Below are 17075 nucleotides of genomic sequence, written 5' to 3' on the forward strand. Positions count from 1 at the left end.
ACACCTTTGATGTCATCTGTCTGCGTCAAACAGGGTAACGTGGGGGAAGAGGAGAGGAAAGAGAGAAGAGACTCCACGTGAGCCAATGTGAGAATGGCGTCGATACGAGAGCCAGAGGTCCAGTTTGCACAGAGATTAGCCTCCAACGAAAGGCCCATTCGGAGCAAGGCTCTAAAGAAACTGAGGAAATACATAAATGCCCGCTCACAGAGAGCGTCAGGTAAGCTGCATGCCTGTTAGCCAGCGAGTTGTAGCAGAGCTACAGGAAAACATTCACTGCAGAAAATGGATGTAGTGGGAAGTTGATATCTGTAAACCGATGGTTCTGTTTTCTAGCTAAAGTGCCTTTTGGGAAAGTAACTGATTCTAATCCCCCTCATATTTCAGTGTCGCTAAAGGAAGTGGTAGCTGGTAAACACGTGCGGAGGGAATGTACCCAGCAGACAGAAACCTACTGGGAACGTTCCCTGTTTCTGTTTTCTGGGCCTAGTTTACAACAAACGGCGACGTTCTTCTAAAATAAAAAAAAAATAAACTAACAAGAAGGGAACGTTTCCTTGAGGTTCGCTGAAGGTTCCTGCTTGTTCTGTAACGTTTAGATCAGACAGCCGCATTTGTGAATGCGTGTTGTGAAGGCACCAGACCGACGTTCAACTTTAACGTAGGAACGATAACCGTAACATAAAACAGTTTCTATAGTCAAACGGTATTGTTTACATATTGTCTATAAAATGTCAAAAAAAACACTCACGAATCACAGCTGTAGTCAGGAGATTTTTGTATGCAGTAAGGATTCGAGCTGAACAGTATGTAAAACCAATCCTATTGTAATCACTTTGTCAGATACTGCGACTATTAATGACAATTGTCTTTCTTTCATTTTTTTTTTACATTGGAAAAAAAATCATAAATATAATGAACTCGCAATCTGTACCAAAAAAGCATGTTACCTTAAGTCTGGAGATTACGATTTAACAATCAAATTATCTCTGTTTGTAACAATGATTTATTTATAGTGGTATATTGTGACACATTTGTCAGAGTAGACGAACAGTAACAGTCAAATTGTGATGACGCATATAAAAGAAGCACCTGAAACTCGCTCTGCTTGAATTCCCTGTGCAGATCTTGATGTATGTCTGAGTTACTGACATAGATTTGCAGCATTTCTGTCATTTGTTCCAAATGTGAGACCATTTGTGTTCTGAATTTTGGTGGTCTTTAACTAATCCTTGAATATACACTACTGGTCAAAAGTTTCAGGACTCTCCAATTTTTCATTTTTTTATTGAAAATTATGCATGTTAATGCCTCACTGTACTCTGAAATGAAAGCATAGAACAAATAAACAAATTAAGTTAAATAAAAATTAGAAACCAAAATATATTCTAAACTTTTGACCCCTCAAAGTAGCCACCTTTGACAGATATATCAGCTGAACACACTTGTCGCATTAACATATTCTTCGGAAAGTCCTTCCCCACTCTGTTCCTGTAACGTATGGCACTTGTAGGTAGCTTTGTTTCACTCTTCTGTCCAGCCAAACCAGTTCTATGGGGTTTCAGTCTGGAGACTGCTGGCCACTCCATGTTTTCAAGCTTTCCATCTTGTTCTTTTTCCCTAAAGTAGTTCTGGCATAGCTTGGACTTGTGTTTTGGGTCATTATCTTACTGTAGGATGAACCGCTGACCAACTAGAAACATACCAGAAGGTACTGCATGGTGCTGTGGTAGCCGTTTTGGTTCGGTACCTCTCACTCTGTCCATGTCAACAACCCCGGATCCGGCAAAACAGCCTCAGACAATCATGTTTCTTCCTCCATGTTTGACAGTTGATGTCACACAGTGAGGAACCATCCTTTTGCCTAATTGTCGGCATACAAAAGTCCTGTGTGATGAACCAAAGATTTCAAATATTGATTCGTCAGTCCATAATACCTTCTTCCAATCTTCTGTAGTTCATTGGCAGCATTTCATGGCCCAGGCAAACCTGATTCTCTTATTCTGACATCTTAACAATGGCTTTCTTGCTGCAACTCCAGCTGTCAGACCTGCAACTCCAAGTCTTCTCTTCACAGTTGTAACGGAGACTTGCTCACTATGACTGCTGTTAAGCTGTGTTTGAAGCTGTTGTCCTGTGAGCCACCTACGTTTTAAGTGTCATGATGGTCTGTCTGTCTTCTATTGTTAATTGCCTTTTCCTCATTATTTTATAGCAACACACTACTTTCTGCAGTACAATGCTGTTCAAATAATGCTCTCAAGGGTATGGTGCCATGGTGTGTTCCAGCACTACTTTTATGTAGACAAAGGGAGTTGTAAGTAATCAAGAAAAGTTGGGACACCTGTAGAATTTGGTACCACCAATGTTCAATGCTTGATCAACCACCATTGCTACAGAACAGCTTTAAGTTGTTGACACATTTCTTGTTCCCCGAAAAAGGCTTTTTTGTATAATTCTGAAATGTACATTATTTTTCAGTTTTGGGTAACCTTATCTTATTTTTAACCTCTGGTGTTTCACCATTTACCTTTGTGCCATTTGAAGCTATTCATTGGACTTGAACTGCTTGGATTTCAATAAAAACTGGAAAAATTAGGGCATTCTAAAACTTTTGACCGAATTAAATGTACATGAATTTCAAGCGATTCTTTCCCTACTAGTCCTAATGGACCTGTTGCTCTGCCTGTACTTGCTAATGCGACTCTAGAGAAACCACAACTTCCAATATGATGGCTGCAATACTTTTTTACTTTCAGTACAACGAGAAGACAATACTGTCTCGTTTTTAAATTTTTGGTATTGACTTGGTATCAAAATATATGTTCTTCTGTCATCACTAGCATACAGCTGTCCTGCATCCTGTGGACTCAGAATGATGTCTTTCCTCCTCTTTGCAGATGGTTTCACAGGTGACGAGCTACTGAAGCTATGGAAAGGCCTTTTTTACTGTTTGTGGATGCAGGACAAACCACTGCTCCAGGTATGTTTTTCTTTCTGGTCTTGTGTTTTTTTTTTTTTGAAGACCTCTACAATTAGTGCTTACACACAGCGTTCAATAAGGATTTGCAATGGCACTTTGTGTCATTTTTGCATCTGAACAAGCACCCGGTCACTTTTCTGTAAAATTTATTTTGGCGAACTTGCAAGGTTGAATAGGTTATTGTGAGATTTTGCTGTAGCAACAAAAATCAAATAAGCTGTCATCAGGGTTGTTTTTCTAATACATAATGTAAGAAATACAGCGCTGATTTTGATCTCTTCTCTAACATCAGCCTCAGAAATATACTCTTCTTTTCGATTTCAACACTTTGTAACTTACCACTCTTCTGCAACAGCAACTTAATGAAGCCATATGGTTGAAATGTAAGTTTTAGAGCTGCCAACATATCATCAACAGACAGATGAAGTCAGAAGTTATTTGTTTTTTTAAGTTTTTTTTTTTTACTGGCATTTCTCAGTGCTTCAGTACATTCATTTTGAAATATAATAGTGGATACAATAACTGTATTATAGCACTAAATTAATTTGGCAGATTCACAACAACATAGAAAGACCTGTATGGGAAATGCAGCACTTTTGACATACTGTGCCCATCAGTTCAATCACTGCTAGCAATTAGCCATGTCTCTCGTGACCTACCTGCAAGATAGAATAGTGGTGTCTTTCTCTCTGGGCGAACCGCAGCGAGCTGCTCCAAACAGGACGTACAGCAGAAAACCGGTTCATTCACTGCTATGCAAAGCTCACAACATCTGCAGAGCAAAAATGGCATGACGTCTCTGTGCTTATATAGCTGCAGTTCAAGATAGCGGGGTTGGAAACTGTCTGTGGGTTTAGACTCACTGGCAAGCCAGCCTAATGATACGCTCATTGTATGTACCTGTAACTTGGAGGTGCAACTTACTCAGTTAAAGAAGACAGTATGGCTGAAAAATGATCAGTACTGGTTGGCAATGGACCAACATCCTGACATGTATGTAAAGGTGGCAGTCATTGCTTTAGATTAAACTTGAGGAATTAAAATCAAGGATGCAGAAATTTATGACTTGGTCAGTGAATTGAAGTGTAAGACTTTGCATCTTGACAACTTTATACACAACTATTCATGTGATCACATGAGTTCAAGTAATCTGTTGACTGACCCAAAAGATTGTCATGTAAACAGGCACACTCTTGACAGAAGCAACTTAATGAAGCAGATGTAGCCCTGTACAGGATCATTCTGTTTGAACTCATAAAGACAAAACCATCAAAACTCAGTGAGCCACATTTTACCATTCAAAAGGATAATTATCCCAAGCATTTGACCAAAGCAACAAAAGAGCTTTTCAGGGTGAAGAAGAAGAATGTTCTTGAGTAACTGAGTCAGTCAGTAGATTCAAGCCTCTGCCATGGCATTTAGTCTGCAGAAGACCAGGCTCTGCACTTAAAGCACTTTTGTACCTTTGTGATATTCTTTAAGTTCCTCGAGGGGATAAATAAAGCATATCTATTTCAAAGTGCTTTTTAGTGTTTTCCATTCTCATAAACCAACAGTGTGGCAACAGATCTGCCATACCAGGTGGTTGCCCAAAGACACTTAGAATTGCATAGGGGCCAGAGATTAACATGAGTGGACATAATACCAACTCTCTGCTGCCTGAACCATAACGGGCCAGATGAGTACGGTGGAGAGCCTGACAACAGGTGTCTGTTATGAAGGTCTCGGAGAGTATCATGTTGAAGATACAAAGAGTCTGGTGATATCTGTGCATCCAAACCTTCAGTCATGTACACGATAAATAAATATGGAAATTTTTTTGTCATTTAGAGTCCTTGTCAGTCCCTTGTGAGAAGCATTCTAGAAAGTATCCAGTGAATGAAAACTTCTTCATTCTCTCTAAATGTTACAGCTGTGTTAGGTCAACGTCTTCTGCTTTCTTTGACTTTCGTTTTTATACTGTCTTCACTGTTTGCGTGTAGGAAGAGCTGTCAAAACAGATCTCCACCCTGATCCACAGCTTCAGTGATACTGACAAACGTAAGTTGACCACTGTGATTTCATAACCTCGAGCAATTTTTAAGAGCAGGGAAATCCAGTCACTGCATGTAACGGAAGCCTTGCCCTGTTTGACGACGGTTACAATGTGCTTCTTCCTGCAGAGTTGTTGTACCTGGAGAGCTTCCTGCTGACCTTCAAAAGAGAGTGGACTGGTATTGACAGGCTACGGATGGACAAGTTCTTCCAGGTTTGTGTTTTGCCCCTTTAAATAACAGATGACGTAAGATTCTACACAATAATAACTGGTTTCCAGATATTGTGTATGTGGAAAATGTTGTAGATCTTTGAGTTCATCTTATAAAAAATGGGAGCAAAAACAAAAGTGTTGCGTTTATATTTTTGTTGACTGTATGTAATATCTGGTGCAGTTTCATAACATGATCATCATGAACATCACCGTCTGACATTAATGCAAGTGTGAAGTTAAACGATTACAAAAAATTCTATATATTGCTTGAAAGGACCCATGTGGTGAAAATGTGTTGTTCTTTTTAAATTCAAGACTGTAAAATGAAAGCTGTGGGAATATAAAATGGCTTACTGTTACGTCCAAGGAGCTGAAGACCCAGTATATTACTCAGAATTTTCATGGCAGTGTCGCCACAACAATATGAAATTTCTGTATACCATTTTAATTTGTAATAGATACCAAGTGAGATACCATACTAAGCGAGAAAGGTATTTCTGATTTTCCCAGAAAAGTGTGTTTTGAGCTTTCTGTAATGTTTTTGAACTCATATTGGCATTTAAATGTCTTCTCCAAATGTTCTCTGAAAAAATTTAATTAAACTCGAAGTACAACGCTTGTGCATTTCTACCTACCTGTTAATACAACAGCTTGTAGTTCAGACTTGTTCTGTGTTGAAAGAGAAACATATGCTACCAAGTCCAACCTAGTGAGATTGCTGTTGCAGCTTTTCCAGAAAGGTGCATAGGATGTTCATTTGCACAATAAGACCCGTTCAGTTACTATCAGAATAACAGACAGGAGTATGTGTTTGAAAAGGGCTAAACATGACATGAGAAATCTTCAGCGGAAAGGTACGGGAAAGCCCGGAGTTTGCCAAAAAGCATCTAATGAGAAAAAATACTCGTTGGCTATCACTAGGCTAATAAAGTCCCTACAGTGAAGAATAGGGTGATGACATCATGCTATGGATGGGGTACTTCTCATCAGAGTGATGAGGGAGACAAATCAGAATTGATCAAAGGATGGATGTTGCCAAATACTGACAGACCCCTAAGGAAAAACCGCTCTAGAGTGCAACAATCTGAGACTGAACAGGTGTGTTTGTACTTGATTGCATATTGAATCTGTAGGTACCGCAGATGATTTCATTCATTATGTAAAATTTAAGCGGAGCTTGAACTTTGAAAGATAAACAGTCCCACCACTCCCCCAGCAACCTTAGGTAACCTGACACCTGAACCACCCACCTGCAGAACGGAAACATAACTGCAGTGCACCCATTGTTCTCTCTCTTACCTCACCTTTTTCCCCCCTCACCGGCTCTAAACTCTTTCCTCCAGCAGTGACGTGAGACCCTGCCTGGAAATCCCTCATTGATAAGTACACTCTGCTAACTGAGTTAACCTGGCAGCCATGACAGAGTGTGAGTAAAGTCATTAACTGCAGCCACAACAGGAGCAACGGTGCACATTAGCGCTGAGCCGCTAATTTTGCAGAGAACAAAGGACTGACTGCTTTCCACAGACCTGTAGCATCAGAAACCTCCCAAGCATCTCTGAAGTTTTAGGAAGTGATTGTTAGAAATTAATTTGCTTGTCAGGATAATCAGTGTTACGGTGAACTGTAACATGCAGTAATGTATGAAAATCCAAATTCTCTTCATTATCTTTTTCACAGCTGGTTCGCTTTGTCTTCAGACAAACCTTTGAAGCCCTGAAGAGGAAAAACTGGGAGAGCAGGTAATTGTTCCAAAAACATTTAGTCAGCATTCATATAATCTAATTCTGAGGCAAGTAACTGTTTACTGTATCTCCTCAGTGCGGTTTCCAAATTTCTGGAGATGCTGACAGCTCAGCTCCTGCAAAGCAGCAGTGAAGCACCGTGTGGGCTACAGCTGCACATCCTGGACCTGTACCTGACTGAACTGGCAATTGTGGGCTCAGCAGAGGTACAGTGCAATCACTGTTCAACAGTTGTGATATGTAAGAGGATCAGGGAGTTAACATTTCAATCACTAAATTCCTGCTGTTATTTGTTGCCAGTCTACTGTTGTTGTTGGTTTTTCAGTGACTAAAGGTAAATGGCAGAATGAAAAGAACATGATTTTAATACTCACCATATCTAGTTGCTGTGTATGATGGCTGAGACTTGCAGGTGTTGTTTGCAAAATTTTATGTACAACTGTGAAGAAAAGTTTACATATGCTTGTAAAGACCAAATGTAGGAAACTCAAGACGAGCATGATATGCATCGTCTTTACAAGTGTATGTCCGCTTTTCTTTACAAGTGAATATACAAAATTTTGACAATTTATGAGGAATGACACCATGCAAAATAATATTGGTAAAACAAGTCTTGTCAGCGCTCGATTTAGACGGTCGCCAGGTTGCCATTTGCGACTAAAAACCGATTTTGGCGATCAAAAATGACAAAAAACACGCTGGTTAGGGGCCCAAATATTTTGATTTAGACTACTGACCTCCAAATCCAAGTTTTAGCCGAAAATCACTGAACTGAACCGCCTATCATGTTTTCTTCATGGGGGCAGCCATTTTGTATGATGTCATCGACCTCCCATGATTCCCGGCGCTCGGTCAACTTACTAGCCTAGTTGACTGAGCGAAGCCTCCAGCTTGACAAGCTGCCTTCAGGCAAACTCCAGCTCAGGTCCGATTGGGAACAGGGAGTTGCAATTATATGAAAATAGAAGCACTTAAAATTGATGGCTGCTGTAGTTGAAAGGTATGTAAATCACACTTTTGCCATATTATAAAAGACTAAATTTCACATCAAAATATTTATTTCTATTTCTGTCACACATTAATCTGATTTTGCGTAGTGAGTTGGGAAATAAAAGTATTTTTTTTAAAAAACACATGAAATAACAAATTTTTGGCCAATGTAAATAATTGTTGCTTTCTAATTTGTTGTAGTTTTCTTCCAAAAATTGAAATCAGTTTAAAACTTATGCTCAGATCATATTTATTATGAAATGTCTTTGACCACTAAAAGTTGATTTTGGCTCCTAAAAATGTCTAAATAAACGTATGTTGGTGGCCCAAAAAATGTCATTTGGGCCACCGGACCTCTCGGCCTTAAATCGAGCGCTGCTTGTAGTAGTGAATAGCACAGAGCTGAGATCACCCCATCCTCCTGAAGTCAGTGTAGAACCACAAGTCAACTAAGTGACATTTTACTGTAAACAAATGTGAATTTATTCAGTTCTTTTTTTAATATGTACTACCAGTTACATGTACCCACCTGGGTATCCCAAGTTGTGATGCTGAGTAGTAGGATTTCAACTAAGAAATATTTTTAACGCGTTGTATTTTATCGTATTAGACTATACTTAATGATAACTGAGGGTCTTTGAACTGGGTAGCTGTCACCTCCATATAGGCAGTTTTTCATGCTCTGTAGAGGTGGTGTGGAAATATTGCTGCATTTTGTCATAGAAATTTAAATTTGCACAAAAATTTGCATAAGGTTGTGAAGATAGGGGGCATCCTTGTGTTGAATCTCTTTAAATCCTCTGAATCCCAAGTAGTTCCTGCCCTTGTCCCATTTTTTTTTCTCTCTGTGGGCTAACTTTTCACTGCAGTGTAAGTCTTGCACCCCAGTAGAAACAGTACATTCAAATCGAGAAATATAGAAAACTGAAGTATTTTTTGTGCTGTATAATGAAGTTGAGCTATAAATCAGAAAAGAAACAAAAAAAACAAAAAATATTTTTGAGGAACCACCTCTGTCCCCTACTGAGCCTGACACCCCAAGATCCTATTGTGAAGTAGAGCTCTTCAACCAACGTGGCCAAGGCTTTACTAGCAGTAGATTCTTGGAGCTCATGAAACTTTGATTGGCTCCATCTCCTCTTTTTTAAAATTGGCTTTTTCGTCACTTACATAGCTTATGTTTTTAGCTGTTGAATTTTGCACATTTCCTAAAGTCTGGAAGTTTATCAAGTTACCTATCTGCATAAAGGTGGTGAAACATCCAATGACAATATTTACACACTATATTTAAAATTACCGTAATTGGTAAAGGTCCTAGAGTAGTTAATATAGGAACAAATGAAATATTTTCCTCACAGCAATCCCCACCAGTCAGGTTATATCACTATTACTGCAGCCACACTGGTTTTAAATGATTTTTTTTTTTTTTTTTTTTTTTTACAGCTCTGGACACACAAACCCTGATCGGCACTATTTATTAACCTGTCAAAGGCATTTGATAAACTTGATCATGCTTGATCTTGCTTTTAAAAAAGACTTCACAGTATTGGTTTAATTGAAATGCTTTGAAATGGTTGTTCTGGGATAGACAGCAGTGTGTGCTGATGAGAAATATGAAATCCGAAGTTGTAAGGGTTATAAAACAGCCTGTTCTGGTCACCCTTTACATCGATAACATTGTTACCACAGTATCCCACTATAATCTGCATCTTTACTCTGACGATACCATACTTTTCTGTAGTGCGGATAATGTCAGTTTTGCGGCAGAAGTCCTTAAGGACTCTTTCACTTGTTTACAAGTTGCATTCAAACAACATGAAGTTAGTGAGTTCTCAGTGCAGACAAAACCAACTACATGGTTTTCACGAGGGCCAAAAATGTTGCTTCTGACAACCTTGTCATCTTGACTTGGGCTGTTACAAATATTGAAAGAGTTGCACAGCACAAATATTTTGGCATTTGGATCAATAAGAAACTCACTTTTGAATATCATGTATCGACACTGGTCATTTCCTAAATTGTTTTAGAAACTTATCTTTTTTTACAGAAATATGTCATGTTTTCCCTGCATTGTATGAAAACACTTAATGAGCCAACCTTTTATTAGTTCTGGACTATTGTGAAATCTCAGACATGCATTCATCGGCAGCAACTCTGAACCCCTATGATGCTGTTTCACTCTTCTAACTCCCATAATTGTGAGCTGTATACTAAACATGGATCACCCTTACATCTCTTTGCAGACACTGTTTTTTTTTTTTTATAAGGCTCTTACTGTGTTTTTCTCTACCCCCACCATTACCTCTTTACTATGTTTTAATACATATCTTTAACATACACACTCAAATGACCAAGCTGTGCTGCAGGTGCTGGCTGTTTTTACTGAAAACGAAAAATTCATTTTTATTCATGGTTCACCTGCAGCATGGAACAATTTGCAATACACTCAAAAGCTTGATCCATTTTTATCCTTTCGGCAAGCTTAGGTTTTTTAATTCATCCTATTGAACTTCCAGCTCCTCTTTTTTTTTTTTAAACTTTATTTTTTGATTACTTTGCCTTTTAATATTTCGTTGCCTTCAGTGTATTTGTGTGTTGACAGCTTTTATTCTCTGACTTGACTACAATGTAAAAGAAGCCTTCTTACCTCAGTGTACTCAGAATTTAAATAAAAATTTATTATCATGATGATGACAAAAGTTACATTTCTTTGATTATCTGTTTTACAGAAACTAAAAGAACACTGGAATTAACAGCCCGTAGGTGCTACCAACACTGGAAAAATTGTAAAATTTTGGGTTTACATGCTATGGATATTGTACTACTTACATTTTTAATTTATTTCCGTACTGGAATCTTATCTGGTCTGTGTAAGTACACCGTGCAGTTCACCTGAATATTGAATTTTTGTCACATGAAAATTGGCCACAGCAGAGTTGCTAATGAATCACACTTAATTCAGAATCTGATGAAAACCGTTTGTATATTTGGCAAACTTTTAGATGATGTGTAGAACAATGTGATTTTTATAGACATGTCACGATTTGACAGTTTCTATCCGATAAAAGGTTTTATTTTGTAGGGGTTTTTCCTTTTTTTGTGTCTGCATTTCAAGCCTCATAGCGGGTTAAGCCAAAAGAGTTGTGAGATTTAACCTATGATTGATTGTCTTCAATGTGTTCAGTCTAGCTGTATTTCCCACTTTGGTGGCTCTTCTGTTTGGCTTGATGTTGATCAATCACGGTCTTGGTTTCTTAGCAGGCTTTTCAGTTTTACACATATAGATTAGTGCTGTTGAATAGATGGAGAAAGTTCCATGTCTCTAAATCGAGCTCTGCTAAGTTTGTAAAAGTCCTCCAGTGATTTGAATCAGCATCGGTTGGGGCTGAAGACTGCAAAACTGAAAAAGAAAATATAATATGTGATGAAACTCCCCCTCCCCCCAAAATGTCCTTCCCTTTGTAGTTCTGTTCTTTGTTGTAAAATAAGAGTTGTTCTTCCTCTCCTGACTGCTTTACAAGTTCCCCAAATTGCTCACAGTTTTAGTATTGTCACATATTTCTCTGAAGCAAGTGGTCTGTATTTCTGGTTTAATAAATTGCTTAAACTAGTTAATTATCAGTGTAATTGTTGTAAAATTTTGCCGATCCACTAATTTATCACCAATTATCGAGAGGATAAAAGGGGACCAGAGCACACTGATGAAATCAGTCTTTAATTGTGCAAACCGACAACCAATTATTTCAGCTCCGCATCATGAGGATATGTGGGATGTTAATACTGTATTGATCCTTATGTGGTCCACAAATGATTCTTTGCTTTGCTTTCCATTAGCTCACTGCTGATCAGAACTTAACATTCATCGAGCCGTTCTGCAAAACAGCAGCCAAAACCAAAAAGTAAGTTCAAATCACTGCAGCTTATTCTGCATAATTCATAGTAATTCTGTGTCGTAAATATGAAGTTATCAATCAAGAATAAGAAACAATCACGTAAAACCACTCATTGTTTTTTTCCATTTAATGCTAGTGCTGTTTTTCGGATTTTTGTGATGTATGAAACATGAAATTACCTAAAACCTCACATTTTTCTTTAATGGTTAGCCTAAACTCGAGTGGAATGCTTTCATACGTTTACATGTCAAAATGTCTGTAAGCTTTGCATGCACACAAGTGCAGCTTTGAAAAAGCACAAAGCACTGTCCCTGACGCAGTTGCTTTTGTGTTTAGTCTAATCGCTTGCCTGACCACTTCACATGCACTTATTTTGTCATCTGTTACCTATTTTGGTGTCTGTCTCTCCAGTCAGACACTTTTCAGTGCCATCTGCAGGAGCATCTTCAGCACTATTATTGACCAGGCTCCCTTTGCTATTGAAGATCTGATGAAGGAGGTGAAAGCAGCTGAAGCTTGTGAAGAGGATGAAACCCACTTAAAAGGTAAAATAAGTACCAAAACATTCAGCAAGAAAGGAGTCGGGATACATATTGGTGGTATGTCTGTACAGAAAAATTGTCACCCTGACTAGATTTTTGGTATTTGAAGAGAAAACAAAATAGCATGACATCTCGACTGGACGGCCAGCTAGTCTAAAGTTACCCGAGGATTCAACAAAAGAGAAGACAGTCAAATTGTCTCAAGATGCTTTACAGAACCCATATGCCTGACCCCCAGAGCAAGCCCAAAGGCGACAGTGGCAAGGAAAACACCCTTTTTAACAGGGGAAAAAACCTCGAGCAGAACCCGGCTCTATATAGGGGGGACCCATCTGCCTGCTGGCCGGGCGGGTTGAGAGGGACAGAGGAGGGCAAGGGGGAGGGATGGGAGAAGAGGGAGGGGTGGGAAAGCAAGGAAAACACAACACACATTTGGATACATGTATGACAAGATATGTGACACAAACAAAGTGTAAGCCAACATTGAAAACTGACTCATAATTTACTCTTATGATGTACGGCTCTGATATTAGACATACTCCATATATAGCTAGCAGTAAAATTCAAACAGTATGTAAGTTAGCATAACAAGTATAGTGAAGGCGATGCAGAGTTGACTGGTGGAAAAGGGGAGTTGGAAGCGGAGGGCTGGAGGAAGGTCAGCAGCAGCATCCCACAGTGGACATGGTGGAGACTGGACCAGCTGGTGGAACATCAACCGCAGATCTGAAGCATCCAGCTCTGGGACCAGGGACACTCGGAGAAATAGCACAGGGGGAAACAGAGTGAATGTACTGCAATAACGGTATACATATTAAATGTAAAGGTAGATAGAGAAGGGCTCAGTGCGTCAAGAGAAGTCCCCCAGCAGCCTAGGCCTATAGCAGCATGACTAGGGGCAGAACGAAGGGACGTCCAAGAGGGAGTCAGCTGTGCAAATGAAGACACAAGCCGAACCCCTGTGGGTCACCCAGTCAGCCCCAACTATAAGATTTGTCAAAAAGGAACGTTTTAAGCCTGGTCTTAAAAATAGAGAGGGTGTCTGCCTCCCGAACCCAAACTGGGAGCAGGTTCCACAAGAGAGGCGCCTGATAACTGAAGGCTCTGCCTTCCATTCTGCTTTTAGAAATTCGGTTTGTGCTTGAAAGTTTAGTTAAGCCAGATTTACTGGCCGCTCCTCAATAATGATGCAGCTTAGGCATTACTCCAGCCATACAGACACAGGCCATCTGTTAAACCAAAGACTCTATGGGGCTAAGTAAATACTTTACTCCTTCTCTGAAGCAGTAAGTGCCATGAACTATGATTAACAGGACAACTATGACGACTACTCCTCTATAGACATATAGGCTTAGGAGAGACTCATGTAAGAGCTGCTAGCTGAGACATATCACAAGCACCCGCTCAGACTCTTTCAAAGAGGTATAAAGGTTTTTCAGAAACTGGCTGGCCTCCCTGTTTTCTAGCAGACTCACAGCAAGTCCAGCAGTAGCTGTGTGGGGCTTTTAGCTTGGGCTAGCAGCACTACAGGTGCACACATCACTATTCTGGCTACACTGTATGGTGGCCAGCGTAGGCACACCATATGCACTCATGCATGCTTCACCCATCCTCAGTAATTAAGCAGTGTAATGAATCACATTGTGTTATTTATTCATGCATTGTTTTATTTCAGTTCATTGAGACGGAGTGTGTGGGTCTGAGTTGCATAATGTGCTTGGATCGTGCCATATGTGTTTAGTATTTGCAATGTGGAAATCAAATTATGCTGGTCCCTTTTGTTTTCAGGCAGTAAATCAAGTGAGGAAGAGGAGGACGATGAAGATGATGATAATTTGGAAGAGGAGGACACAGAGCTGCTAAGTGATGACATTGGACCAGTACTACAGGTGAAGTTTCGTGTCTGAAGAACCTGATTTTCTTTTTCTATTTTTCATTTTAAATTTTAACATTAACCTGTTCACAAATACTTTTTGAATGGTGATGTCCTACATGAATGCAAACTCTAGAAAAAGATCTACAGTGATGTTGTACATATGAGCTTGTCACCTACAAGTCGTATAAGCTCTGTAGGACATGCTCTGCTTTCTGTTAGTTTGATGACATCTAAACATGTCATCTTGATGAGCACATTGCTTACTTTTCCTTAAAAATCACAACGCTGTCCACTAATCACATCGATCCCTGATGCCCCCAATGGCAGGTGAGCAATTTAGGGAAGATTTATTTTTCTTTTCACTTTCAATTTGCTATCTGTTAGAAGCTGAAATGTCCATAAATATGAAACTTTTGATAGGGGGAACAGGTTGGACTAAGATGGACTAAGATTGACTCAGAATTAATGTAATCATCTGTTTGTAGGAGTATTTTATATAAGTTTATTAAGTACCTGCAGTTTTGGACTGCAGCAAAATCCATATGATCATCTCCAGAGAGACCCACCTGAGTGCATTTAGACATGTAGAACAACTGCAGCAACTTTATTTCTTAATAGAACATCATCAACATAGAGAGAGGATTAAAACTGCAAGTCAAACTACTGTATGTGTTTTTCTTTCCTTCAGACTGAGCTGTCATACACAGAACCGCAATTTATAGTCTATAGTTAAATCACTTGTTATACAGCAGCCATCCTCAGGATGATAGCTCAATTCCATCACAGCCAATCAGAATGCTTTTCACTTTACTGTTGGCAAAGTAGTAGTTAAATTGTCATGACACATGGACAGAATTTTCTATGTTTAGGCAATCCTATAAATAATAGTTATTTGTTTTTTGGACAGTTTCATGAGCTAGTATTAGTTTAGATTTAGTCTTTGATTAGTGCGTTATTAAGAAGGAGGGTGTTTCTAAAAAGTTGTCGACCTCCCTAGACAACACAGGAGGAACATTGTTCTTGCATTGTTTTTCAACAAAGTCTACTTCTCACGATGATAACATTTCCAAAAAGTTGTTTGGAGAATTATTTCAACTGCAGCTGCTAATTGAAGCAAACCGATTGCTGCTTGGAGTGAGGAAAATTGGTTTGAAAACTGATAATATATTTTGAAACTTGCTTACAGTATTGTCATATATTCAGTCTATAAAATATGCGGAAGCATAGAAGAAATAGCTTCTATGTGCAGCAATTAAATGAGGCTTGATGACCGTCAATAAGTCTTGAACTCCTATTGTCTGCATTTTATGCATCAGTCAGCTTTGTTCATAACAGAATTGTTTCCTCTTTGACAAATAATTTTCACAAACCACTTATTTTTCTTTATTTATTGTCTGTCTAGGATGTTTTTCTGTATGTGGGCCGTGAACCAAAGTTTTCATATGCTTGTGAAGACCATGTTTATCATAACAATCTTGAGTTTGCAGTATCTCATGTAACACTGAATTTTCCATGATATAGTCATTGAAACCCTTTCATCTTTCTCACAGAAAACAATCGTACATTTACGTTCTTTATTATGGGTTTAGTCTCTAATATTTTGTTTGACTGCCTTTAGCTTTGTGTATGGCACTCATTCTGTACAGAGTTGCATTCATTTTTTTTTTTACCAAAGTATGATATTGATGATGGGAGAATCGGACCGCTGCTAGTCTTCTCCAGCACATCCCAAAGATTCTCAAAGTCTGAGGAGGTCAGCACAGATCAGCCACTCCTTCAACCCCTCTCATCCCCATCATCATCCCAACCAGTCGAGGCAGGTGGCCACCCTTCCTGAACTTGGTTCTCTGAGGTTTTTTTGTTTGTTTTGTTTAGTTTTTTGGTCCTTCCTGGTAAAGGGGAAGTCTTTGGTGCCATCCCACTGCCACCAAATCTTGCTCATAAGGAATTGAAAGGAAACTTACGATTTGTTGGGTTTTCTGTTAAACATTTGTAAGGTCTTCTTCACCTTATTATATGAAGTGCTGTGAGATCACATATGTTGTGAATTTGCTCTGTTTAAATAATATTGAACTGAATTGATCTGAAAAAGCAAATCGTTTCCGAAAATGTCAGAAAAGTAATTTAACAGCTTCTTCCAAGCTACAGATCCCAAGGTCATCTTTGCAGACAAATGTAAGCAAAAGTGCCTGGTACAGTTGTCACTGCCAAGATCAGGAAGAAAACTCAAACTATTGCCTGCTGCTGAGAGACATTTGATCAGGGTGGTCAAGAGTCAGCCAAAAATCCCCAAAGAGCAGATCTGCACTTAATTAAATGGTAGTATTTATATAGCGCTTTTATCCAAAGCGCTTTACATGATGCATCCCATTCACCCATTCACCCATTCACACACTGATGGCGGGAGCTGAAATGCAAGGCGCTAACCACGACCCATCAGGAGCAATTGGGGTTAGGTGTCTTGCTCAGGGACACCTCGACATGAGCACGACGGGCCGGAGGCTCGAACCGCAACCCTCCGGTTGCGAGACGGCCACTCTACCCACTGAGCTATGCCGCCCCGAATTAGAAGCTGCTGGAATACAGGAGTCAGTGTCCACAGTCAAACATGTTTTACATCACCATAAACTGGGAGACTGTGATGCACAAAGGAATTCTTTCCTCTAGAAACAGCACCTGAAGGCTCAACTGAAGTTTGCTGCTGATCACATGGACAAAGAAAAGGTCCTCCTCTGGAGGAAAGTTCTATGGCCAATTGAAACAAAATTTGAGCTATTTGGCCACTATGACCAGAAATA

The 17075-nt window shown here is 39.3% G+C and overlaps 1 protein-coding gene across 2 annotated transcripts in view; it reads left to right on the top strand.

Moving 5' to 3' along the window:
- The window catches only part of LOC110962271 (ribosomal RNA processing protein 1 homolog A), a 37903-nt gene continuing 20828 nt past the window's right edge, over window positions 1-17075 (top strand). The window contains exons 1-9 of one of the 2 annotated variants that reach the window (XM_051958893.1): window positions 1-220; window positions 2901-2983; window positions 4966-5023; window positions 5146-5231; window positions 6912-6973; window positions 7053-7182; window positions 11801-11865; window positions 12271-12404; window positions 14190-14290. In XM_051958893.1, coding sequence (XP_051814853.1) covers window positions 94-220; window positions 2901-2983; window positions 4966-5023; window positions 5146-5231; window positions 6912-6973; window positions 7053-7182; window positions 11801-11865; window positions 12271-12404; window positions 14190-14290 — 846 coding nt within the window. In that variant the 5' untranslated portion in view covers window positions 1-93. The remainder of the gene's footprint in view (window positions 221-2900; window positions 2984-4965; window positions 5024-5145; window positions 5232-6911; window positions 6974-7052; window positions 7183-11800; window positions 11866-12270; window positions 12405-14189; window positions 14291-17075) is intronic. The other variant, XM_022210191.2, reaches the window with a different exon arrangement.

The sequence above is a fragment of the Acanthochromis polyacanthus genome, chromosome 14 (assembly GCF_021347895.1).
Source record: "Acanthochromis polyacanthus isolate Apoly-LR-REF ecotype Palm Island chromosome 14, KAUST_Apoly_ChrSc, whole genome shotgun sequence".
NCBI classification, from domain to species: domain Eukaryota; kingdom Metazoa; phylum Chordata; class Actinopteri; family Pomacentridae; genus Acanthochromis; species Acanthochromis polyacanthus.